Source organism: Chroicocephalus ridibundus, chromosome 5 (genome assembly GCF_963924245.1).
Source record: "Chroicocephalus ridibundus chromosome 5, bChrRid1.1, whole genome shotgun sequence".
Taxonomy (NCBI): Eukaryota; Metazoa; Chordata; class Aves; order Charadriiformes; family Laridae; genus Chroicocephalus; species Chroicocephalus ridibundus.
In genome coordinates, this window is record NC_086288.1 from 77,748,954 (window position 1) to 77,775,841 (window position 26,888).

The following is a 26,888-nucleotide window of genomic DNA, read 5'->3' on the forward strand; positions in this document are numbered from 1 at the left end:
CTTCCCGCCCGTCGGTTTGAATCGCGGCGGGAAGGCGGGTGGGTGCCCTGAAGGGGCCGGTGTCCCCCGCGGGCGGGGAGGGCGGAGGGGCCGCCGGCCGCCATTTCCGCGCCTGAGGCGGCGGGTCGGGTCGGGTCGGGCCGGGCCGGGCCGCCCGGGGACTCCTGCCTGAGGGGAACGGCAGCTGTGAAGCACGAGTAAAGGCGTAAACAGCGTCATGCATCGCCTTGCTTTAGATTTTTAATATGTATGTCTTGTTACTGATTTATACGTGCTATGTCAGGCGTTAGGCTTGTCTAATAGAGTGAGTTTTACTGCCTTTAAAATGAGTTATGCGTAATAGGTTGGATTAACGAGGATTTCCCCTTCTCTCCCAGGTAACTTTTGGTATCCTCAGTAACTGTATCCTCAGTTGTACTTTTACCAGCGTATACTGAACAGCAAAATGTCCTCAAAGAAGCAAAGGAAGAGAAATCATTCCGGAAATAAATCACAGGTAAGTTTTGCTAGGCTGAGCAGAATTAAAACAGCAAGCGTTGCGTTGTGTCACCGTGCTCTTGTGGCCTTGGCTGTGGAGGGGCAGGCGTATGCGTGTATGCACACAAACCAGTGAGGAAATGTACTTCCACGCTTGGGTGTGAATGACACGTTTACAAATATTTCATAAACCAGTGCCCTTCTCCCCTACCTTTCTGCTTTACAGACGTGTCTGTGGAATACTTGACTTATAAGAAGTTGTGCATAGCTTTTATTATAAATTCCACCTTTTATAAGAAGTTGCGCCTAGCTTTTCATATTTTTTTAAAGTGAGAATCATTAAATTGGGCAAGGATGGACCTTCATGTAATACAAAGATGAAAGAAAAAATATTTTAATGCCTGAAAAGAAGAAGGCTACAGATTACAGAAACCAGATATTAGACTGTTATAAAATTTCTAAGCTTATATACTTGGTTTTATAAAATAAGATAAAGCTCCTGCTACAGTATAGTATCAAATAGAAGAATAGATTAGTTTTATACCTTCGCTTCTCTTGGGGCGGGGGAACATAGCCTGAGGAAAAAACACATGCTTCAAATACTTTATATCATAGCTCAGTAGTCAATATGGTCCAAGTTAAACGTATTTCTGATCAAACGTTTGTGAAATTCATTGCCACATTTCATTTGTTTTGCACTCAAAAAGCTGGATGAACTAGCTATTTATTAATTTCATACCCATCCAGGAACACAAAGCCAGCTCCCGTCCTCACTGGAAATTGCTCCCACCTGAGGAACCAGATGTCTCAAGGATATTGAAGGTAGCAGAAGCAAATCAACTGGAGGAACCTGACGATTCGTTTGGTTAGTATTAACTTGAATGTCATTTAATGTGTTATTTTCATGAACAAACCATATGGACAAAATATTTCAATGCTTTCCTGGGACAAGGTATTGTTTTTTTTTACCAGAGGAAGTTATGGGCAGGAGAGACAGAGGGTTTTTTTGAGTGCGGTGGTATTTTTCTGTCATGTAGGAAGTAACAAGAATAATGCTGTGGTACGTGCAAATAAAAGAAAAATACCACCTATTCAAGTTTTATAGTCTGAGTGGCAGAATTTCATGCAATATAACATTGCAACCATGTAAGAGTTTGCATTTTAAAAAGAAAGTTCAGTATCTTAAGTTACTCTCTATTAAATTACACAAATTATGAAGTGAAATTTTTTGCTATCGTAAGAGTACGCGTGGCAGCAAACTTGGACGTTCACAGGGATGTTGTTCTACTTAAAAAGTAACCTCATAAAAACATGCTATTTTTTGGTGAAGCATTAAAACCATTTCCATGCTCCATATGGGACTTGTGCAATGAGGCCTCAGTATACTGGAAGAGAATCAGTTTAGAAGGAATACGTGTCCCTGTGTGAAGTTCTCTGTTATTAAATACATATAGGTCTTATATGTCAATGTCAGTAAGAAAAATCTTTGAAAAACTGTAATTAGAATAGAGGAAATGCTAAGAGCTATTTCTCAGCTGTAATAGTTATTACTCTAAGAAAATTATACATGCAACTACTAGAAACAGCATTGAAAATGAACAATAAAGAACAATACAGCAAAAGAGTTGTCATAAGGGAAAGTCCGCAAAATGAAAAGCTCTTCCTTGCTTCTGTGGGATGTGTGAAAAACGATAAAAAGGATGCCCACTAACACTAATGTAAGCCAACGCTAAACTCTGGTGGCAATGTGCTTGAAAAAATGAGACATATACTACGGAAGGCAGGCTAAAACCGTAGGGTTCTCAGAGTTTTAATCTATCCTGGTAGCTACCTTCACGAATTCTACATTTACAGACTTTCTGTAGCAGCTGTAACTGTCGTCTTATACCATCCAACAAAGCAGCTAAAAATCCATATTTAAAAAAAAAAAAAAAAGGTAAAATTTAGAAAGTTGTTTAAATGTATAGAAGATGGGTGTATGCCATAGCAAAGAGAGACTTTAAATAAACTGTAAAAAGTGTTTTGCTTTCTGTGGGCCATACGTACGTGCCGAGCTTTCCTGCACCTTTGGGTTCAGTTTGTAAAGAAATAGCAGGTGGATGAGCATAGAAACTATGAAGCTTTTCACGATATATATTTTTCCCAATCCTCAAATAATACTTTTAACAAGACTTCCTTTGTATTAGTGAGCAAACCACAAATATTCTAACTAAATGCATGATGGCAGGCAGCGCTGGCGTGTCCATGCTCTTTGCCTGGACAGAGAGGAACAATTTTCATCCAGGTTATTTTCTGTTCTTTATAGATCACCCTTTGCACAGTACCGCTGTGGATGCCTATGGAGAGGAACATTCAGAAAACGAGTCGCTTGGTCATGCTTCAGCACGGCAAAAGAAAAATGCAAAAAGAAGGTCTGATGGAAAAAAATAACAATTGCCAGCATTTAATTTCATCTTTAGTTTTTTAGATTAAATGGGAAAAATGTTCTGTTTGTCAGGTTTCCCTGTTTGCTTATTAAACAGGTGCTATAACTTAAAATTTCCCAGTTGAGAAACCAAAAGAGTAAGATTGGGGAATGTAGAAAAGAAATGGGAGAATAAATTAGTGTTTACCTTTTACAAGCAGTATATTGATTTAAGTACTTACTGTATTTTTTTTCCAAATCAAAAGATTTTAAAATATCTCTGATATATTAATTAGTCCTCTAAATGCTGGTGTCTTTAAAGTTAAAAAGTCAAAAAAATGAAATATAGGTAAAAGTCAGTTAAACTATATGTAACGAAGAGAATGAATATTTAAAAAAAATCTTTTAATACAAGTTTTAGCCTGTTTCTCATGTGTTAGATCAAATTTAGTTTAAACGTGAAATAGTTCTTAATGAAATAGCAAGACAATAATAGAGTTATATGAGAGCGTGTATTTTTTTTGTGTTTTGATTTCTTACCCTGTCCCCCCACCAAGAAAGCCATCTCCTTTCCTGATAAAATATCCTCAGTAATAATTTGTTTCTGTTTTTAAGTTTCTCCTCAAAAGACCATGGCTATCCCAGTGCTCAGGTAGTAATGGATTTCTAATTGTCGCAAGGGTTGCTCTTGAGGGATGAAGTTTCTGTTTCCCTTTAGATGCCATTTGCAACCTTTTAGTAGTTGATTTAAGAGACACAAAATGAGTGACATAGCAATACAAAACGTTCCCCAAAACCTAGGATGATTTTGTTTAGATGGTTGAAGATTGTTCTTTCTCAGTGTGTAGTGGATTTACATGCGGATATTTTTCTTTTCCTAGTAAACAATTGCATCGCTCGAAAACATCTGGTAGTGTTGTTCAGAAATTCAGCACAGCTGATCCTGAAGACGCACCCCTTAAGGAGAATGAGGTACAGAGAAAGTTGCATATCACCCAATTTAATTTTAATTACTTCATGCCATGCCTGCATTAGAGAGGAGTTTTTTCTTAGTACTTCGTTAGTACTTAATTGTGTCCCAAATTAATAATCCTCAGAGTATTTCTGCGAGATGGCCAGGTGAGATGCTTAAAGCTACGGTCTCAGGTCGATGGGGAATGTAACAGCCAGGTGTTCCTGTGTCCTCTAGCCCATTCTCTGGCTCATTTGGGAATATGTTCTGTATCTTCTTTCTATCTGGAATATATGTTCCTAAAGAATGGCATACTAAGTGGAATATAAATCTCTCGTACTTGTTCAATATTGAAATGAGAGAATTTAATTTTTCATGGATAAAATTAATCTTGAATATATATTAGAAATAGACAAAACCCACTTGGTTTTGAATGAGTGTTTTTCCGCACTTAGACCGCAATTAATGTAAAATGCTTTTGGCCACTTAGCTTCCAGGTGTACAGAGGAAGAGTTATCTGCAGACTTGGGAAAGTAGGCCTGTGATAAAAGAAGCTACGTGGTAGTTTGCATCAAAGTGTTTTACATACTGAAAGTCATTGGAATTGTTGAAAATCCTTTTGCAAAATTCAGTCCAGCAGTGTGATCGTTGTGCTGTGATTCTGGCAAAACTGCCCTCAGTGAGTGTGACTGATGTTTCAGTCATGAAAAGCTGAAATACTTCCATGTGTTCTGCCTAATTGCCATCTCTCAGAATTTTAAATGCGTAAACCTAGGGTTTTTTTTGATGTTAATCTGCTTTTTATATCATAGAACACTCTGAATGCTACTCAATTCCAGGCAAAAAAGAAGAGGCGGCCTTCAGAGAAGAGCACATCAGATCCTTCTGGTAAAGTAGACTTTTCAAAGCTTCATATGGTTTTTCCTCATTCAAGATGAGTGCTTTTCCATAACTGAATGGTTTTCATTTCTGACATGTAGCAGCATACTGCTGCTAGAAATGGGATGCTCTAGTTTTGGTCTAGACACTCATTATCAATGGTTAAATTGAGGAGCTTTTATCCTTACGCAGCTCTGATCCCCACGGTTTGTGTCCCTGGACTTGCCTATTGCTCCCTTGAAAAGGGGTAAAGCGTGCGTTATCCCTGGCACCCAGCCCGGGTCCCGCTGGAGGGAAGCTGGGTCCCCTTGGGTCCGTGGCTACGGAGCCCTGAGACACTTGAGTTACGTCCCTTGGCTCGGGAGCCTGGGGCTCCGGGCTGTGGGGCAGAGCTTGGGGTGCCCTGACTTAGAGCGTAGGCACAGCCCTTCGTATAAAGACCTCTGAGACAGGCGCCTTCAAGGCAGTGGCATTTTTCGGTGTAGAGAAACTGTTTCTCTGGTGTCATCCGGCTTCCTTTGAACTGTACCCCGTGACATTCAAGTGCTGGATTTACATTCGGGAGTGCGTGAAGAACCATGCCTTAAGGTTTTGTGGAATTAGCTATTAATACTATTGCAAAGTTTAAAGAAATGTATTTGTATATAGCTTTTTTTTTGAAGCATATATGGTATAAATACAAAACGTATACAAATATGGTATAACAACTCATGATTCTTTGAGTCACGGAGGTTGCCCAAACTCAGGCTAATGATTTTTACAGCACAAAGAGCTGTATCTACAGTACACTGTAGAGTTTATCAGTTAGTGTAAGAACGTGCTCCTGGACTTGTTTGAAATGATGGAGAGTAAGTTGTATATAATTTATAGAATTCTAAAGTGTTCCCAGATAAGTCTAGCATAGTTCCATCATCAAAGACAGATGAAATAATTAATATTTCCCTCTTCTCAAGTTTCATATTAAAACATTCATGACTTTAAGATGGTTATTTTAATGGTGAGCACAAAAACTTTTCTGTTATTTTAGAACACGTACCTGAATTGTACAGTGCTTGTCTTTATTCTGTTGTTTCAGTGGACAGCCCATGTTCTGTTCAGGTTTGGTGTCCCAAGGAGCTGAAGAGATCTCCTAGAGATATTACAGAGCTGGATGTTGTTCTGGCTGAATTTGAGAAGATTGCAGCAAATTGCAGGTAAACGTTCTGCTTTCTTGTGGCTGAATACCCAAAGTTTTAAGAACAAATTAGCTGCGTTTTTGCTAATGGGCTGTCGTTTAGGGAATGCACTATTGCATGGTTACATTCTGATGTTATTTTAATGATTGTTAGCATTCTGTGATCTTGAGGTGGTCTCCAGGAATTTGATATTTTTCCAAACATAAGAACAGCACATCTCAGCTGATGTTTTTCAATGTTGAAATTAAGCTATTGCTAGTACATGAAAGACCTGCAGTTGCCTTTGCTATTAGCTGCTTAACGTTGCGGTTTATTCATTACTAAAAGGAATGTTTTTGGATTAAATTTCTCCTTTACTAAACCCAATGGGTTGTGTTTTGTTCCTCTGACTCCTCCAGAGAGAGGACAGAATCAAATGTTTGCAGAAAAGCCATCAATGGCTTCTGTTTGGCTTTCAAGGACCAAATCACCGATCTTGTAAGTAGACCATAAATAAAATCAATTTTGTGGTACCGATTATAGAGCTGTATATTACACTGTAGTCAAAACGTGTATAGGTTTACATTGTCCTTTACACATTTATTTTATAATACTTTAAATTTTCTAATCTCTTGTCAGGATAAAACTGTTTTAAAAGCTCATGGGCTAGAGTTTTAAAAGGTTGATGATTTAATCTTTATACTGCGTTTCAGTGACTCTTGTGTAGGGGCCTGACTAAGGCCTCTAATGTAGTTCAGGGAAAATCATCCTTTTTTCATTAACAGTTTGAACCTAACTGTAAAAAGCTCATTTGCTTGGAAAACTAAGATTTCTTCTCGCTAATTACGACGAGTAACATAAACTCAGAATTTTGTAGGAGTTGTGATAAGTACAACGGATAAGTACTAAAACTATAGTTCTAAGTGATTCATTAGAATGGACAAATTTTTTGTCCATTATATATCTATTATTAGGTATATAAATTTTAAATAAAGTTATAGAAAAATTAAGCTAGGTAGTATCGCACTAATTGGTACAAGGAGTATTACTGGCGCTAACTGGTGCAAGATGACTGATTCTGTGCAGCAGTCATCTTCTGGCGTGAGGAGAGAGGAAAGAATTGATACACAACTGATACACCCGTAATCTTCCTTTGAACCAGTGGTGGTGTTTTTAAACAGCTCTTTGTGTTATTCCAAAGTAATTCATGCAGCTGTGTTTTTAGGAGGCTGGAGGTGAAATCAAGATCCATAGTCAATCTGTAATTCTTTTCCTCTGTAGATAGCGGAAATCCATGAATTAAAGAATATGAAGAAGAAAAATGCGAAGGTAAATACATATATATCACTAGGTCGTACAGCATACAGAGGCGGGCATTGAAATGTCAAGAAGTTGACTAGAAGAAATAAAATCATCCACAAAAAAGTGTACTGTACTACAGAATCAGCTGCACAAACAGAGGATAGGGAACCACCAGAGGTTTTTTGGGAAAGATCTGAGTAAATGTGATGGATTGCAAACTCCGTACGTATACTGCTATACTGGTGTAAAAAGAAGGAATGCACATTAGGATGTGTAGGTGTCTATGCATGTGAATTACTCTTTTTTTTTTTTCTTTTTTTTTTTTTTAATGAGCACTGGTGAGGCCTCTGGCGAGCCAATTAAATACTGAGAACTAACCTTCAAGAAACATAGGTGAATATAAAATCTGGGAGAGCAGCAAAGATGGTGACGTGCGAGGATAAAATTGGATTGTTTAGTTTAAAGGAGAGAAGTCCAAGGGAGCTGCGTTCCCTAAATACAGGCAAAATTGTTGTTCAGAGGAAGGCGGTTCCTCTCCTCATCCGGAGCGAGTGCTAACTCGCTGGAAATGCAAGAGGGAAGTGTCGGCAGGAGAAGGAACTAGTGTAAGAACAGGAAAACATGACAGTGCTCTCATCAGGAGAGAGGTGAATGCCCTGCAGCAGAGAGATTTAAGAGGCTTTCTGCCCGGATTAACCTCTTCTGCAAACATTTTGATGACAAAATAGCTTTTAACAAGTAAAGTCAACAGAAAGCTTATTCTGGGAGGTAGCAATTAATGTGCTGAAGTCTTGTTGAGGTAATATGGTAAGCTACTCTGCATGTAAAATGAAAATTTAAGTACATCTACCATTCACAGCCATGCATTTATCCTTATTTTGCCTCTTACACATTTGTTTAAAATCAGATTTGTAGTTGCTAAATTTAAATTTATGATTAGCTTTGGTTTTGTTTTTAAATTGGATATTGTGTTAAAGAAAGCTTAATTATGGCAATCATACTAAACACGCATTCGTTTTAGTCTGCATTTTTAAAACAGAAACAAAGAAAAACCTGCTGGAGTTGGTTGTGTTGGAGTACAAAATGTCACAGACTCCTTTACTATGCTTGTAAATCCAGTGTTCCTTAAGAGAAATTTTGGATGGAGATGAGAGTTTAACACTTCAAAGTTCTTTAAAATGTCTAAAATATGAATTTCAAATATGGCAGTCTGTGAGGTCTGGTATCTCGGCATCTGCCACACCCAGAATCAGAAGCATAAAACCTCAAAGAGAAAAAGCCAATGAAATTTGAGCTGTTTGCCTTTGAAGTTAGAGAAGCATTTCAAAGACTTTCCCCACTATTTTTTTCAGGTAATAACAGACATCAAAAAGAAAAGGCAGCAACTGTCGCAACTCAGGGAAGAGCTAATTGGGTATGTTTCTAATGAGGCACAATAATAGCCTGAAGAATTTAAGGAGTCTGGTGTTTTGTAACCTAGAGGTGAAATTAACTTTTATGTTTTTTCATTTTGTTTTGATGAAACTCTACTTCTGTATTGCTTTACTGTTTTTACAAAAGCTCAGGGTAAGCTTTCCTTTCCATATTTCAGTTGCCTAGATTCTTGCAAGTTCTCTTAGCTAACTGGTAACAGGGATGGTATTTCGGACCATACATTCAGAAGAAAAACACCTAACGTTACAACTGGAATTGCAAAGGGGATGAAGCATAAATTTGCAAAGAGCTTTTTTGAAGTGGAGAATGTATTTCGTTCACCTCTGCAACTTGGCAGGGATGCCTCTGGGTACAGGGTTTGCTTCCGTCTCATGTGGCCATGCAGTTCCCCTTCTCTAATTTGGCATTAGCTTTAAAGTATCATTTAGATACACAACACAGAAATTACGTTATTTGGAAGAACCACTGGACTTCCCCGAATCCATCTGGTTACTGGTGACAAGCTTTACATTGAAGCTGTGTATAACGTACACGCTGTAAGTTAACTCTGTAGGGACCCAGGGCTTGGCGCCACAAAGGCAGATGAACTATGGCCACGAGAGTCTTGTTTTCTTTGCAGTAAGTGCTATGGACAAACTTAGCTCAAGAAAATAAATAAAGGCATCCCTCACTATGGGTTTGAACCCCCTCACAGATTGAAAGCTGTCTTTGCACTTTGTTGTGTTTTAACCCTCTAATCATCTTAAGAAAGCTTCTTTGCTGCACACCGTTAATGAAAAGGGCTGCTGCTGTTCAGTTTTCGGAGGGCTGATATAAAGGATTGAGCCGTCCTGTTCCCTCGGGCAGCGGCATCTCTCGTTTGCAGATCCCGAGTACGCTGCAGCGTAAGCACCTCAGGTGTGCGCAGCTGCAGAACAACGGGCACTTACCTTTCCCTTCAGTCTGCTTCAGAGGGAAATACATTCATAGTTCCTCAGGAAATAAAAATGCAGATACAGTCATCAAAGCCTTGATCTTTTTCAGAGCTGAACCGCAACTGACACAACTGCAAAGAGAATACGCTGAGTTACAGGAAAGGAAATCTTCCTTGTGGCAGGCAACCAAATTACTTACTGACTTAAAGGAGCTACAGGAAGACTGTTTGGATTATAGAGAAGAAAACCCAGAAGAAAAAGTGGTAGTAAGTACATATTTTCTGTCCGTTTCTGAACTGTTCCGGATCAGTTCCCCCCGCCCTTTTTTATTTCCTGAACTGGTGGGCATTTCTATTAACGTTTAACTTACACTGAACAGCAATATTTTGTTAATTGTCTTTGTGGAAGCAACTTGAGGATCATTGCCATAACTACTGCAGTATCTCATGCATTTTTTGGGTCTCATGTTTGAAATGAAAGTATTTCAGAGAGGATTCTGCTCCCTTGCTGTCTATGTCCAGGAACTGAAAGGACATAGAAGGGTAACGGTTGTCCTCAGGTCTAACATTTTTTAATAGAAAAAATGAAGAAAGATTAACAGTAAGAAACAAGTAATCAGTTTCTTTTGTTGCTCTTGTTCAAAGGTGGGGAAAGCTCTGGTACTTACATGTCTGTTCCGTAAGGTGGTTAATGCCAAGAACAGCACTTGTATTCCGTGACCTTGTATTTCCTTCCCTTTCACCGTGGGGCAGACCTGGTGTGCTCTTTTCTGTTTCTGCATTCCTGCCAGATGTAAGGAAATCCTACCCTTGCAGAAGACTCTTCTTCACTCTTAAAAATCACTTTGCACCATTTCAGATAGAGGAAAAATAAATACCAATTTTCCAAGAGTTAAAAGTCTTGCCTTGTCATTTTATTTCCTTAACAGTATGGAATTTCCAGCCTCCCTGCTCTTCTGGTGGAGTCGCGGAGAATTCTAGGAGCAGAAGGACACTTTCAGAATATTAACGTGAAATTGGAAAAGGCTCTGGCTGCACAAAGAGGGAAGTTACCAGAGAAACATTAAGTTGTTTTAATAGACTTTTTGATATTCGTTAGGAACAATTATTAGAATGGTCAGCGCTTAAAGCTTGTTTAATCATTGTTGCTGTATTTTGCCTCAGCGTTTAAAGGAAGTCAGTGACTTACTCAGAGATTTATCCTTCTGTTGTCAAATAGTCAGAATATCAGTGAAATTAATGAAATGGCAATTCCACTTAAAGTAGTAAAACTTTTCTGTGCTGTTGACAATGTTGGGTTTTAATCTTGGGCTATTAAAGTAATATGATCTTGAAAGCAATATATACTTTCAAAAGAGAACACATAGACAGTGGTTGACTATTGATAGATAAATATTTTTATTAAATTTGTATTTGAAATAAAAAATTTCCTCCCATTTCTGGAAGTAATTTATTTTACTGGCTTATCAGTAAAACTTGGACATACAGCTAACAAAACAAACTGTACAGCAGTGAGTGCTGAAAGTGCTAAACCTGGAGCAGCAATTTCCGAGTTTTCAGTCCAGTACTCTTCAGGCCTGTGTAATCTTCCCTGATCTCCTCATGCTTGTTGAAGATGATCCAGTTGTGAGGATACTTGTTGCTCAGTTCTTTGTCTTGCAGCTCTGGAAGAGCATTTTTGACCTGCGTGGCGGGGCCTTTCGCAGAAGGCAGGCGATCGTGCACCTTGTGTTCAAGCAGGTTGCATCACTGGTGGTTGGTTTGCCAGCCAGGTCTGTGCTCAGCTGCCGCCTTTAGTCCACATGTCTTGCTGCCCTAAAGCTTCCAGAAGAACTTCATCAGGAATTTCTTCCATGGCATAATTCAGACTATCGCTTGCAGCTTCAGCAAGTTCCACGTCGTCAGTAGCTTCTAGGAAACAGGCATCGTCGCTTGTGTTGTCCCACTCGCTGTCTGACCACGGGAAGTCTTGAGACAAGCTTTTTTCTAGAGATACTGAGCTTTCTGACAAGTCTAACATGTTAACATGTGGTTCTAGTTTTTCTTCTGTCTTCCCCCTTTCATCCGTCAGTGTACGCTCTTCTTCCTTTTAGAAACAAGAATACTATTTATTCCATACAAAAATGGTCTTCAGCCCTTTAACTGCTCTGATCTCAAAGTCTGAAACTCGTACTGTCACATATAATGGATACTACAGAGAGCTGGACAACAAGGCAGGTTAATTTATAGCCACATTACCCCATGGAAGCCTATTTTAATAGGAATAAAAACTTGCTGATTTTCTAGCAAACTACAAGTAGGCTGTTGTATGCAGCTTGTTAGCATAACAGAAGGTTAAAACTAATTTTAGTGTGTGTTTAAAGATACTGTCAGGATCTGAAAATGCATTTAAATTACCCTTTCCATGAAATAACGCTAATAGCTATTGATGCTCTGCTTAAGTAGCACCTTAATGTGCCATTTTGTAGTGTGTAAAGTGTAAATTTAAAAGTTGCAAAGATGCCAACTCTTACTCAGTGGAAAAAATGATTCTGTTCAGGCCTTAGAGCCTAGCTGCAGTATCAGGTCCGTTTAAATATTCTACCCGTGTGGGTAAACATAAGCGCTTTAATACACTAAAACGACATTACATGAACTTCAAACTTGAGGGTCACTGACTTAGATGTGACTGACTCAGGTGTTCCAGGATCACTTCTACGTTAGCTGGCCCAACATGCACTCAAACACACGCAGCAGAGCTTAACTTGGGCAGGGTTTCCATTCTGCGCCGGCAGCACTCTTGTGGCTTGTGCACTGGGAACTGCTGCTCAGACCACAGCGGAAGACAGTGTTCAGTCCCAGGTGAGGTCAGGCTGTTCCATAACTTAGGCTTTATCTGCACTGACCATTTTTATGCTAGATCTGCTGCTGGAGAACTTAAAAAGGACAATATGGAGCTGCCACCCCAGCAGAGAGCTCTTCCATACCAGCGTTAACTCCTGTGTGGAGCTCAACAGCCTGCGTTAGCAGGGACTTCCAGAGACAGCTTTGCTCACAAGAATGTCAGCATATAGCAACAGGACAAAAAACATACCTCTTTGAAAAGAAAAGGGAGACAGAGCCGAGGTGGTAATGGAAAACCTAAATCAAATATATAGCATTAAGTAAAGTTAACATTCCAAAAAGTATTTAAGCATAATTGCTTTGAAATCACAGAATACATACTTTGCGATTTGAAGTTTTGTTCTCTGCAGACTGGGTCATGACACTTTTGATACCAGACTTCTTTCTTTAGGTCCACCAGAATCCTAAGAATGAAATAATTTAGGTTTTAGTAACAGTACGTAAATGAAGTGAATGCATACGGTATGAAACTCTGACACTAAATGGACAGGGTTGGTTTGTCCCCGTCTATGGATATTGCTTTCATGCTCTGACATGCTTCTTACATACTTCCAATAAAATTCAGGTTTCTTAAGCTAAAAAAAAAAAATTTCTTTTAAAAATTGAGACTAACGTTCAAAAATGAAATTTGGTTAACTTATTTACATTAAGCTTGGAAGAAAAAGTCATTAAAGTAAGATTAGTATATGGGACCTAACTGCAAGATAAGATTTTGTTGCTGCTGCTGTTACAGATAATTTCATTATAAAAGCCAGATAAAATCAGTATTTCCTGTCAACTGATCAGATAGCCCAGCTTTTCCAGCTGTGCTCAAGAAACACCAAGTTAATCAAGCCTAGTGGCTGTGGGTTTTTTAAAAAAAAAAAAAAAAAAATATTTCTCAAAAACACATTCCTTATCTTTCAGTTATTTTAAGTGTTACATAGAATAATTTTTAAGTGAAAACGTTTCTACTGATGACATACTGCAATTCTAGTGTCCAAACTATACGAAGTCTGAGTCCTTGTAGAGTCACTGGCAAAACTTACCTTGACTAAAGTGGTGGCAGGAGTTACCTTTGTCATTTTAATAACATAAGAATGCAATTTTAGATGGGCTGTAAATGAATTTAAGAGTGGTCTGTTTTCTTTGTCTTATTTCTGATTGTTCAGCTTCCTAGCGAAGAAGCAGCAAAGCTTTGACGTACTCTGACTTGTATGTTGGTATCTTCAGGCAGGTATTTTAAATAGCATGAAGATGACTTCACAGAAATATTAGAAATACAAGTTCAGTTATCACAAAGTAAATTTAGAGGGAAAAAAATGGTGGTTTTGGTTGTTTGGTTGTTTTGGTTTTTTTTTTTTAAAAAGATGCTGTATCCACACAGAGCAAGAGAGCAGAAATTTTGTAACGGGTGCTGATTCTATCCATATAGAAACGGTTGAGCAGGAAAATAAATAAAGCCGTTTTAAAGTGAATAGTTCAAGAGCATACATTATGTTGTTACTTTTGTGAGCTCTTCCAATATTTTCACACCAACGGTAACCAGAAATATCATATACAAGTATTTCTTCCAGAGAGAAATAATTCCATCGCCGTATCCCTGGGGGGAAAAAAAAAATAAAAAATTATTATGTCTTTAAAACTACTGCTGTGGAATACTCATTTGTAAATAGCAAAGTGGTCTTTACCTCCTTGCACCCCGTCTTTATTAACCATAGAGCGAACAAAATGATCAATTTCTGGATATGGTGAATCCTGGTAACCTTCCACGGAATCTGTTACAACAAAGACCACCGATACGCTCCGTTACTGGTTTCGTCACTGTGGTAGGTAATCGTTACATGTTATATAGAGCACAGACACAAAATGCACGTGAATCGTAACAAATCCTTAAATAAAAGGATTTCAAACCCAGTGTTAATTTCCTGTACACCGTTAAACCGCACGGGACAGCAACGGGGGCGGGAGGGGAGGGCAAGTGGCATTCAGGCCACCTCTCCTAGAGGTTATCCAGGGTGTCAGTCACAGTACGTCGAAATCTAAGAGTATTTTTTTTTTTTTTTTGCCTATAGAGAAGCAAAGGCTTGAGGTACCTCTACAGCTTCCGGTAGTTTTCCTGTTTAAAAAAGCAGACATTCTTCTCTCCTCCTCTGGAACGCCAGATGACAGAACCTTTGTGTCGTCCCTCACTCTGAAGAGAAGAGAGAAGCCAAAGGAAAACGCGTGATTCTTACAGTATTACGTGGTGTGGTATAACGTGCTGTGACATAACCCAGGGTGGCAGAACAGAACAGAGTCCTGGTGGCCCTGCTGGAGCAGGGGTTGGACCTCCAGACCCCCTGCCAACCTAGCCACCCTGTCATCCTGATGCCACCCCTCCACTGTCCCTGCAGCACTTTTTCTTCTCGTTTTGCGGGTTTCCTCTGACTTACACCAGCAGAGGGCAGGGATCCCTCCTCCAGAGCACCATCTGGCTCCTGGCACAAATCCCAGGACCCAGCCATTTACAGACTGCTGGGCCACACTCAAACAGCAGCATTTGCTCTAGATGCAACGTTTATGCATATATACACATTGAAAGCTTTCTTTTCTTTTTTTTCCTCTCTCTCCCATGAACCGTGGAGTTCATAGAGTTGCCCTATTACCAGCTAGAAGCCAGATGACCGCAGAAAGATAAATTCAACACAGCAGAATTTCTCATCCACGTTTATGACAGACTCAGCCCATAATTATGATCCAAATACACGGCACGATTTGTGCTATGGGAAGATTGGCATCAGCTCAGGACAACGAACATCTCGGAATATAAAAACTGAAGCCACAACAAATATATGTTTTTTAATAAAACCATTATACGTAATATCATACAGAGGGATGTACCACTTTAACCTTCGTTCTGCTGCAGTAATGACTGGGATCACCTTAAGATACAGTCAGTGCAGGGTAAGATGTATCAGAGGTTGAGATACAGAAAACTTGATTATTATACGTACCAGTATCCAACCTAAGCACCAAATGGGAAATGCAAGTAAATATGGACAAAAATCTTTTTTTTTTTTATTTTTTTAATCATGCTTCAGAAAATATTTAGACTCTTCATATTTAATTGACTGGAAGACTATAATAATGGTTAAATTTCAGCATTTTGAGCGTGTACAGAGAAATGAGGTGCAACTCAGAAGCCGTACCACCTGTTCTGTGATTTTTAACCATTTGAAGGTGGGTTAAAAAAAAAATAAAAATACAGTCCCAAGAAATTTTTTCTTCAAACTGAAGGAATTCTACTGGAAACTCCTAAATTACACTGTAATAATGTTCACGGAATAACTGCCCACCGGTAGTAGTTATTTGTAACTACTCTCCTGCTGCAGGAGAAAAATCACTAAAATATATATTTAAAAATATTTTCAAATCTATCAGAATGAAACAATTACCTGATGTTGCAGATCAAAGAGGAAAGAAAATATGCTTCTTCCAAGGAAACATTCTCTTCACAGTTAGGGACAAACTGATTATCCTCTGCTATCTTCAGAATCACATTTTTTCCTGCTTTTGATGATTTATACATCCGGAAATTTCTGTTCTTTGTATAAACTCCTACAGGAAAACAAGTATTTCTTAACAAAACAATGCTGGCTAGGAGTTAAGATACTTAGTACTTGTAAATTAAACAGTTTTCCTTAGACCCAGCTAGAGGTCTAAGGAACGGACAAAAACTCTGACTTCGGCTCACAACCCATGCAAGACACGCAACAAAGTACACATGTACATTTTTATTTATATTTTAGTATTGTGTATTTATGTTTATGTTATTAACACAAACACTCGGCACCTCTACATACGCATTTTAATCATTCTGACATTACCATTGCTAAAAGTTTCCTTTCCGTATAAGAAATTGGTGCTTTCTCACCAATTTTGTGAAATACAACTGAGCATAAAAGGCTGCACAATTATTTTAACGAGAAAGGACTTTATATTCATCAAACTTCCTGTTTCCTGTGGACCAGCCACCACTTGTCCAAAGCACGTATCAGGAAAATTTAATTCCAATCTCAAAAACAAACAACAAAAAATGAACAAGTATCTTTAAACATTGCTTAATCTGTCTAAGAATTTATTGAGGAGGGGGGCGCTTTATTTGTGGGTTGCATTTAATTTTCATGAAGATAAAAAGAATGTAAAGAACTCATACAACAGGAATGTCACAGAACTTTCTGTCCCTGCAGCCTCGTGATGTAATTCAGTATTTCCAGCTATTTTGATTTTAGCTTTCCAGTTTTGAGGTAACGCGCGTAACATAAATATTGAGGATGGCTGATTTCGGGGGAAGTAATATCAAATTTTTAAAAGGTGACACGGTAAACAATTTGTTTTTAATTTCCATTGGCAAATACGTTTGAAGGAATTTTGAACAGTAGGTGCAAAGTAATCCTTCTGAGTCAGTAACGTAGAAGCCTACTGTAGGGCCAACTTGGGGATTACGTTTCAACAAGTCAGAGATACTGAAGAGGCCAGCGATAAAAGCGATCCTGAATTCCACAAGAATTTGAAGGAATGGGGGTTCTTCAGAGAACTCTCAGAAAAAACAAAATGAAGTCCTCAAGTACATAACACGCCTTCTGTCCAAAAGCATGCTAAGCTATTTTAATTGCACTGAGACAGGGCAAAAAGCAAAGAAACCAGCTATGGGGACAGAGAAGGGTGGAACTTTCAAACTCCAGTTGACCATGCGTGTTGTGCTCCTGGAGATTTTTAACATTTTAATACCACAAATGAACTAAGCCCAGCTGAGGCATGAAGTGCCCAACCCCAAATTTCTACGATTCTGTCATTAAAGCCTAACAAGTGCCATTCCAACCAGGGGAAGAAGCCTCAATTCCCACATGTGGAACAATACAGACCACCACGCCTGTCAGACTTCTTCCATGAGTCACAAGAAAGCAATAAATAATTCTTCCATAAACGACAAGAAAGCAATATACGCTATCCTCTTTTAATCCAAATAGGAGCATTAAGTCCTTAGGAACAAGATTAATTAGAGTGTTGTGTGGCAAGAGTTTCTTCAAACTTCAGAACAAAATAATTAAATAATTAAATGCAGTAATGGACCAAGAATCTAAGGCTCCTTTAAAGCACAGCATTTATGACCGTGGTTTCAGCACCTAATTGTATTCGGTTTAAATTCTGACCGTAGGGACAACAATAAGAACACTGTTGCTCTTACTGTCTGTAATCAAAGAGTAAGGAACATCTCATTTAACATCTATTGCATCCCAAAGACATTTAAAAGCACTTATTGTATTTACCTAGATCCACAAAAAGTTGCTTGTCTCCATCTTTACCATTTACTATGAGAAAGGAAAATGCTGAATTTTCTCCCTGGTGTGATGTTTCCATATCCTTTGTCTCATGAGCAATGGCTGGCCAGCCTTCGGAAGCATCTTCGATGGCTGTGAGGTTTGTAAGAGGATCATCTAATCCAACCACTGCAGCAGAACACTGGAAAACACATCCTGCTCCTCCTCCTGGAATCACAACAGCAGCTTTGCTCTTCATTAACCTTATGGCAGGCTGCAAAATGGTTCTCACAAAGTTACCTGAAAAACAAAGAAGGAAAAAACCCACCCCAAAAGCAGATAACATCATTTATGAGTCAAGAAAGAACTTGATAGTTCCTGCACAAACATTTTTCAAAACAGCCAAGATGGAAGGGGTTGGAGTTTAGGGTTGTTTTTTCCCCTTCCTGGATTTTTAAAAAAAAAATCTTTTGGACCAGCCCAGTGCACAAAATGGTTCTGGTTAGTAACTAAGAAAACCCACGTCTGGCAACAATTTTTACTAAACCTTTTTTTTAAAAAACATGACAAAATAAACAATTGTGCATATATTAAATGTATCATACAGCCACAGTCTTGCCCTTTGCAATTTTACTACTGAGAACAGAGAGAAGTGAGAAGCAAGCTGGCAATCACCTCTTTAGAAACAAAGACAACAAACCCAAACCAAAATGCACAGGCTGTCACTGCAATTTCCCGAACTAAATTCAAAGTCCCAGATAAAAGTGCAAGACTGAAATAAACATCTTTTGTATCTTCCAAAAGAATTCCTCCTACCCATCACACCTGTAGCGCTGCCGTTACTGAAGCCTCCGACAGACAAGATCTCAAGCTGCTCCCACGCTTGGAGCACGAATGATCTTGACAATGATTAAAATGAGGAAGACTTTTGCACTGAAATTTCTGTGAACCTGAATTTTCCACTAGAATGTCGGAAACTTACTGAACAAGTTTGGCTTGGGTCTCGATGCTGGCTTAGCAGGAGCTTTTCTGCATATGAACTAGGCTGCTAATAGTAAGACTTAATCAAATGCTTAATGTAGGACCATTTTGTTAATGACAGTCATATCAAACAAGTCAAGTATTCAAGGTCCTTTATAAAACATAGTTTGATTTAATATTTCAAGTACCACTTAGTGAAACTCTTCAATACACGAATAAAGCATTCATACAGCTTTGCTATTACACAACTTTTTTATGCAATCATAGGTAGTTTTTAATCATTTAAGTGAATATTTTTGCAGTAGTTAATAACAGCATGCAATGGCCTTAACAACCTCAGATTTAGGATTTTGAAGAGCTCGTGATTGTCCCTCTCACTCCTGCTTTCCCTAATTTCACTTTCAGAATAATTAAAAAGGTTTACCTGCAGCTTCACAGTATATTAACTGACGTAACATTTTGACCAGGGCTTACTCGAACAACAAATTACTTTTACACAAGTATTTTGTAATGACTTTTCAAACTCCTGGTATTGTAATCCAACTCCAATTGTACTCCAGGCTCTGCTAGATGGTAACCAAAGACAGGCAAATAAAACCCATGGCTGAATTACTTGCAAGGAGAAAGACGAGAATAAACACAGGAAGAAAAACTGTGAAGTGGAAGGAATACTTGCAAGGAGGATTCTGCAGCTGTTGGCTGAAGCTTCAATGGGGAAGCTGAAAGAACATGAACTATAGGTCCTCTTATGCTGCAGATCAGCAGAACGGCTGGGTGTATCGAGCATTAATATCACCATCCTCCTCATTCGTTACAGGACTACCGAGTCCTGTACTGAGTCCTACTGAGACTACACACAAATGGTTCATAGCCGTAGACAGCTTTAACCCTGTGCGTTCAAATACACACGCAGAATTTCTTAGGTTTACAACAGGAGTTACTCAGATCATCAGGGAGAAAATGTACACATTACAGAAGTGAAGTTTATTTCAACCATCACAAAAGTTAAAGTCCTGTTTGACCACTTCCTTTTTTTGTGCGTGTAATTAAGTAACAATCACTCTGGTGTCAGAATAGCAAGGTGTCAGTAAAAGATTATTTTGGGTGTTAGTTCTTGATCATTCACACACACCTTTGTTTTCTCTCTTCCCATTTCTTCTAACTGGTCAGATGTGGGAACGGAACTCTGCGTTTCACACTTTTGATCCCTGACTGTATTTTTACATTCAGGATTTGTCAACTGTGTATGTAAAATTAGAACTTGTATGTAAAATGTAGAATTTTATGTAAAAAAAAAAATTATATAAAAAAACACCCTATGTAAAACCATTGATCTCCACAGCTTTCCTGTGGACCTACATGATCTCCTGCGCCCTCTTACATGAGCTATGAACTCAGTCCCTGTAGTTTAACTCTAACTAGTAACTAATTCCAAATACTATATACAAAATGTTTTTAATTGTATTTCATTTTAAGCCCATGCACTTTGTCCATGACTCCTGACATAAAATGCTTATGAAATGCTTAGTTCATATTCTAGTTTGTCCCACATAAATACCACTAACACATCTTAAAGTAATTTTCATTAGACAGAGCACAATGATGGATTAAAAAAAAAACACACTTGCATGTGTCTGAAAAATATATTAACCCTTTCAAGTTTACTAGTAGACAAAATCTGTCACCTCAAAGAATATATAGATTTTCATATAGATTCTGTGAAATTACTGTATGAAGTTATCTGCATTTTCAGTTATTTACTACAGCACAGTATTTTGCACAAAGTACAAAGCTAATACGTTTTAAGCCAGGTTTGTCAAGCAGGTTACTAAAATGCATTAATGAAACATCTAGACTATAATATTATTGGTAACATGTATGAATTTAACACTGACATTTATATATCTCATTTATAAAAAAATAATCAATTTTTACTGCAATTTCAACACCTTGTTGAAAAGGCAAAGGCAGAAGATCAATACACAATCTCTAAATATATTTTAAGTCTGATAGTAAACATGTCAAATTCACGTCACGGTGGAGACGCAGAACACTTAACTAATGGACTAGAATAAACAGCTCAAGCTTCTACTGAAAGAACTGCCTAACGTAATCTTGTTATCAAGATCACGGGCTAAAATCGCTGTCATACCACGTTATTTATCATCCATGTATTACTGAAGAGTTTTATACTGGCAGAGGAGTTAAAGACCATACTTTTGAACTAAAAATTGCAGTAACCCCGTTTAAGCCTTTGGGGTTTGGAGCTGTTACCACGATGTCACATAAAAAAAAATAACTGCTCTGTGTCACACTTGCGGCTAGCAGGCAATATTATAATCATTTGCTTATAACTTTGCCAATCGGCTTAGCTTGCCATGGCAGCTACTCCTCCAAAGGTTTAGGGACACAGATTCCACTGCTCCTAAGAATGAGAAATAGGTTTATTGATGTTTAAAAAAAGCTGAAAAAATGGTTCTGAGAAATCCTATGACCTCTTTGTGCTGGAGGAAGGATCTGAATTTTGGCTTGAAGTGATGCTTAGGCCATGAGGGAAGGTGCAGAGGTAGAAAAAGAGGCAAGGGTGAGAAAGGAAAAGGAAAACCGGGCATGAAGACAGTCAGACAGATTGTGACCAAGCAGACAGCAGAATAAAAGTGGGAACCTGAGTGGGACCAAAATTATGAACTCAACATCCTCAGCTCCTCCTATGCTACTTCCAGTGGAAACCCAGTAATGAAGCACATAACTTCTTTCTCTCCAATACATGTAATTCTGCTGCTGTCACAGTTCTTCCTGAAAACAAATTTCATCCCTTCTAATAACCCATGAGATTTTTACCGTGTTACTCTCTAACAGCATTTCTGCTTCCTCTCCCTCGCCCTATTTGTTTGTTTGAAACAAACACAATAAGGAACAAGGGTTATAAAGTCAAACACTCAAATACTAAGAAATGACAAAACCAAGGCTGCAGGTGCACTGTTAAATAACCCAAACTTCCGCATTTGCAGGTTGATACAGATTTTAATTCCACCACTGGGCAAGCTGTTTTCCACCAGTTCCTGCTTCGCTCAGACAAAACTCGGCTGGTATTCTATTGTGCCCTCATTGTTCACTGTATGTCTATAAGCCTGCTTTACTGCACACCATACAGGATATGCCAGAAGAAGAAATGATGAATTTCAACATTAACTTTTCTTAATGCTCACCACTAGCACCTCAGTGCTTCATAAACAGCAGTTTAAAAGTATGTTCAAAATACTTTGTGAAGTGAGGAGGTATTACTAGACTTATTTTTAAAATGGAGTCAAGACAACCCTGAACTGGCAATTCTTTGTGTTGGAGTTGCCATATGCCATGAAATCCCAATTCATATCAACAATTAAAATTGCTTTCGGCTTTCTCTTAATCGTGTTTATGCACAGGTTGCTTGAAACCGTCTTTGTCCTGCCTTTCTGACCCTGTGCTGAGCTGAGCACAAACCAACTATATTTAGAGCCAACAATTTTGGCTTCAATTGCCAAGACTGACATTAACCTGAAAATTAAGGAGTCACAGTCATACTGTAAAACAACTTTCAAGCCAAAAGCCAGTCTTGACAGTAGTTTCATAAATAAAACATGCAGGCACAAAAAGAGTTACATTTTTGCAAACACAAATGCTAATTATAGAAAAAGGAAGCAGAAGATCAGTTGAGAAATAACGAGGCTTAATAAAATAGAAATAAATAGTCATTTCTGCTGGGAATACATATTTGTTTCCACATATAACTCCATTAAATGAAATACTCAAATGTGAGAGGGCACTGTACCAAGTCAAACCCTCACGTTTTATTTCTAGGTGTAAGAGAAAAGAACACACTTACCAACATGAATGTTATCCTTAAATACAGTCTTTTGGGGTAGAAATATTAAGTGTCGACTAAATTTTTCATCAGTACTGGAATCTAAATTCAAGACATCTTTGGCCGAACAATTTACATCATAAAGTTCTTTTAATTTTTGGCTGACAAGCTGAAATTATAAATATTAATTAGGCTATTTTCTCTAGCATTTTTAATAACAGTATCTATAAAACCTACCACACATGCAGATTCTACATCTTTTTTTCAAGTTTTTTTTTGTCATTTTGAGCATACAATGAATTGCAATTCAAACTAACTCATAACATAGAAAATTTTAAGCAAATTTGACGGTCCATATTTCCTGAAATAAGCAAGTCACTGAATATACTAACAGTGATAAGCTGAGCAGATTTTCAGTTTTTCAGGTCAAAGTCTAATTTAGTGCCTTATTTGTTTGGGTTTTTTTCCACCACAAAGCAGTTCACACCCACAGTGACAATGTTTGTAATGCAGGCTCACCTTGGATGGAAGACAAAGGCTATCATGATGTAAAGGGCCGGTACGCTAATTCACTGTTTGATTTAGCTAATTCATTGGTATGGCCCCAATGAACACTAACTAAGCAGAAAACATAAGATGTCTGGCTCTAAAATAGCTCTACAAACCTTCCATAAGCTAAGCTTGTGATTACTCATGTTTAAGACTGGACTTGGAACCTAAGGGTCTGGAAGCTTTAGATTTTAGCATCCCAGATACTCCCCCTACCAGCAAATCCAAATTTCTCTTCTTAACCTGAGGAATCTCTAGATTTCAGAATTGATCCGCAATGGAGTAAACCCCTCCGGATTCTGTATCAATGAAGAGTTCTTTACAAGGGCGTGACCTCAATCGTATTTTTCTTTTGTTCCTTTCTAGCTAGGGACATATAAGTGTCAGAAGTCTCATAAATACATGGCCACTCACAAAGATATTGTATTGGAACAGAAAATATTCTTCTAAAAAACTCCCTTATTTTCCATCTCTGAGATACTGAATTTGCAGTGGAGCTCATTTTCCAAACAAATTTGCAATAACGTGGACATTTGCACTATTTTAGAATATTGATAATTAGCAAAGATATTTAACTTCAGGTAACAAACTGGTAAGTGCGTAGTCACCTGATGTTTGCTACATCATCATCAAACTCAACTATAATGAACTGCTACGTGAAGACACCGAAAATCAAGAGGGATTTATCTAAGCCTTGATATATGACTGCACCAGCTGGCAAAGGAAATGAACTGAGGAATATCCGAATGGAACTTTTACTGATGCTACTCTGAAGAATACCTAAACACTCCTTCAGTTTTACAGCTTCAAAGTGGCAGAGCACATAAAACAATCTGCAAAACCAAACTTACCGTATCAGTAAACTTAGAGTGATTACAAGCATTCCAACAACCATTGTTCTCTATTTTTTCCTTTCACTTTCACATTCTCTATTTTTGCCTTTCACTTTGCTTTAATTAAAACAGTACTTTTTACTTCATTAAAAATAACCACTAGGTCTACAATTCTTTCTCATTTTACTACAGAACAGTCAAGATAAAGTAGTAAATACTTTGGTTTCATATTAAATCAACACAAAATTCATATTAATCTACAACATGACTTCGCTCCACTTTACCTCAATTAACTTTGCAACCATACTCTCGCCATCAGCAGCAGGATTTGCTGGTTTGTAGAACTCCAAATCAAAATAAAGTTTGCAAGCATCTTTTTCAGGAATGACTTCATAGCAATGCATAAGACTTGTTTTATAACCTTTGCTAAGGAAAAACAAAACCAAATCACAACCTCTCACGATAAACGTTACACATACTTATCAGTTGCAAACAAAGATCCTCCAAGTCCTAAATATTCTCCTATTTTTCAATCAACCACCCATATTAAAAAAAGTAGCAGCCTTATACTGTTTTGAAAAATCTGGAACTAACTTCATCATCAAATATCAACAAAGGTATCTGTCTGGCCTAGATTTTTTTTGTAAAGTACTCTCCTCCCCATGCCCCACCCCCAAGTCTTACAATACATACTGTCAATAGATACGCTGTTAGGAATTTAAGGAATAATGGAAACTACAGTAAAAAACTCAGGAAGTTATCACTCCTATGTCTTAAGCACTAAAAACGGGGTTACATAGACTTTTTTCCAACTAAATTAAAAAAAACCTAAACATTTTCAAACTGAGAAAAAAAATCAAGCTTCTTTTTCATATAAAAATTGACTCTTGGATTTCTTTTATTTCATAATCAATTGTTTTATTGTAAAACAAAAAATTGGGAAAAAAAGTTCAGCACACAATCAAATTCTCAATACTTGAAACTACATCACACAAATACAAAACCATAAATCAGTAACTGGACGTTTATGTTAATGCTCATGTAAATGGATATATGCCTAATCGTAGAAATATGTTTGTGTCATGTGTTGGTATGATCCCCCCGAGGAAAGCTGACAGCAAAAACAAATCTACTGCTATTTGATTTAAGTTCAGCACACGAGGTCCTTAATTACCAGGAACTAATGGCAGTCTGCAACTCGAAAGTTGAAACCCAATATAGAATAGATTGGTTTGTCCTCATGAAAATTTTCCCCGTGGCCAAGATCAAACCTCAAGCCACCCATTACAGCTCTGTGCTGGTCAGAGCAGCAGGCGGCTCCTGGGGATAGCTATCCAGTAACAGCTATTACTACTTAATAGTACATCCGGTATACTACTATCTTATAGTGACGTATAAGGTACCTTTTCAAATACTCACGTGTAATAAAACCAAAGCTCTTTATATGTTGTCACAAGGTAAAACCTCTGTCCACTTTGTCTGTTCTTTTCCAAGGCAAATACGTGAACATCCTTTCAAAAATAAAAACGCTGAAGTTTTTGGTTTTTTTTCTCAAAGAAACAGTTAAAGTCTTCAGAACTTCAGTCTATGATTCTAAGTTCCTAATTTCTTAGGACAAAGGTTAGTAAACACTACAAAACTTTAAGTAGATCACTTATCCTTTTTCAAGCTCAGTAGCATCTGATTTTAATTAAGAACATCATTCTGAATTCAGTTACCTGAGTAAAAATTGGAAGCTTTTCTTTGCTGTGTATTAATATAAACTCTGTTTTCTCTGTAAAGTCTTTTTTTTTTCTGATCAGTGGCAAGTGCATCTAACGGGAAGAGGAACAATGTCCTGAAAGGACGAGCCTCAGGTACATGATGGCAGCATATGGCTTTATAGCAAATAGTCTTTAGACTCTATAATATTTAAATCCAAAAATGGAAATCTGAAAAAAAAAAACCAACCCTACTGCCAAACCAGTGAGAGTGCATTTTGGAAAACAGACTGTCAGGATTACTTAAACACCTAAAAGAGCATGGAAAAAAAGCCGGTACTTTCTTTAAAAGCAGCAATCAATTTGAAAATTATTCAACAGAAAACAGAGGGTACATTTTGCACAATCTTTATTTGGCTCATAACTTCTTATCATCTGAACTTGGTACTCTGATGCCATTGGAGAGTTGTATTGTTTTTATTTTGTCTCTGCCTCCTGTTTATCTCTTTCCCCCCCCCCCCCCCCTCAGTTTTTTCCTCCTCTTTCTTCCCACCTAACTCTCACGGCCTTCCCACTCTCCTGTCAACCCTGACAACTTCCTTATCTTCAGAAGGAACAAACGTATGACTACAACGTCATTAAAAAAAGCACTTTTCCTGTTAGAGGTTAACACCAGGTATCAATTTATGTTAGAACTAATAGTTGTTAGAGCTACCTCCAGTGTAGCATGAGTTCCCACAAGGACAAAAAAAACCCCTTGCTGTTTAAAGACTGGAGAGAAGGAAAAAAAAAAAAAAAAAACAAAAAAAAAAAAAACAAAAAAAAGCCCCCGACATCTTGCAAACTGATAAAGACTTTACTGTCAACCACGTTTTTAAGTTAAGTTCAAACCTGAAAGTACCTAAAGAGTAGAAACAGTCACCTAACAAATATCTTACCTCTTTGCAGGTTTTTACATAATTGAAAGCTTCAGCCTGACGACAAAATATTTTCCAAACAGAGGACGGCAGAAAGGGTTTGGACAGTTTTGGTCTATAAACTGGAGGAAGAGGGTTTCTTTCATAGTGAGATGCCAATTCTTCCACTTTCTTCACTCTTTCTTCCCATTTTCTCTTCATTTGCCCTACAGCAATTACAAATTGTCAAATCAGTATCAATTTCTGGTTGTCACTCACTTTTAAAATACCTTGTACCCCTCACTGCTTTTGATTCTAGTTTTGCTGAACGTATTTTATTTAATAACGGAAAGTAGGTGATATTCCAAATCAACACCCAACCTTGCTATGATACTCTTTTTAACA

The 26,888-nt window shown here is 37.9% G+C and overlaps 2 protein-coding genes across 10 annotated transcripts in view; one reads left to right on the top strand and one right to left on the bottom strand.

Moving 5' to 3' along the window:
* CENPU (centromere protein U) lies at positions 1–10,888 on the top strand. 2 transcript variants are annotated; one of them, XM_063335326.1, is made up of 12 exons: positions 1–38; positions 378–496; positions 1,225–1,342; positions 2,783–2,888; positions 3,763–3,853; positions 4,646–4,721; positions 5,788–5,905; positions 6,286–6,364; positions 7,148–7,195; positions 8,521–8,582; positions 9,626–9,782; positions 10,445–10,888. In XM_063335326.1, the coding sequence occupies exons 2-12, from the start codon at positions 446–448 to the stop codon at positions 10,580–10,582; spliced, it is 1,044 nt and encodes a 347-aa protein (XP_063191396.1). In that variant the 5' UTR covers positions 1–38; positions 378–445; the 3' UTR covers positions 10,583–10,888. The 2 variants fall into 2 exon arrangements, with proteins under 2 accessions (XP_063191396.1, XP_063191394.1); XM_063335324.1 differs by having other exon boundaries at positions 12–247.
* PRIMPOL (primase and DNA directed polymerase) overlaps positions 10,885–26,888 on the bottom strand; it is a 19,448-nt gene continuing 3,444 nt past the window's right edge. For 4 of the 8 annotated variants that reach the window (XM_063335318.1, XM_063335319.1, XM_063335317.1 and 1 more), the window contains 12 exons: positions 26,526–26,710; positions 25,307–25,398; positions 24,172–24,313; positions 22,527–22,674; positions 17,690–17,980; positions 15,815–15,977; positions 14,474–14,571; positions 14,069–14,155; positions 13,872–13,980; positions 12,720–12,802; positions 12,589–12,635; positions 10,885–11,601 (listed from right to left, as the gene is read on the bottom strand). In XM_063335318.1, the coding sequence (XP_063191388.1) occupies positions 11,296–11,601; positions 12,589–12,635; positions 12,720–12,802; positions 13,872–13,980; positions 14,069–14,155; positions 14,474–14,571; positions 15,815–15,977; positions 17,690–17,980; positions 22,527–22,674; positions 24,172–24,313; positions 25,307–25,398; positions 26,526–26,705 (1,746 nt within the window). In that variant the 5' untranslated portion in view covers positions 26,706–26,710 and the 3' untranslated portion in view covers positions 10,885–11,295. Of the gene's footprint in view, positions 11,602–12,588; positions 12,636–12,719; positions 12,803–13,871; positions 13,981–14,068; positions 14,156–14,473; positions 14,572–15,814; positions 15,978–17,689; positions 17,981–22,526; positions 22,675–24,171; positions 24,314–25,290; positions 25,399–26,525; positions 26,711–26,888 lie in introns of those variants that run through there. The other 4 variants (XM_063335322.1, XM_063335321.1, XM_063335320.1 and 1 more) reach the window with 4 other exon arrangements.

What these genes read in the sequence shown, in the direction of transcription:
- CENPU (XM_063335326.1), top strand. Translation starts at nt 446, where the DNA reads ATGTCCTCAAAGAAGCAAAGGAAGAGAAATCATTCCGGAAATAAATCA. An exon ending in CACCCCTTAAGGAGAATGAG is followed by an intron (nt 3,854 to 4,645) that starts GTACAGAGAAAG and finishes TTTATATCATAG; the next exon opens with AACACTCTGAATGCTACTCA. An exon ending in CTCAGGGAAGAGCTAATTGG is followed by an intron (nt 8,583 to 9,625) that starts GTATGTTTCTAA and finishes GATCTTTTTCAG; the next exon opens with AGCTGAACCGCAACTGACAC.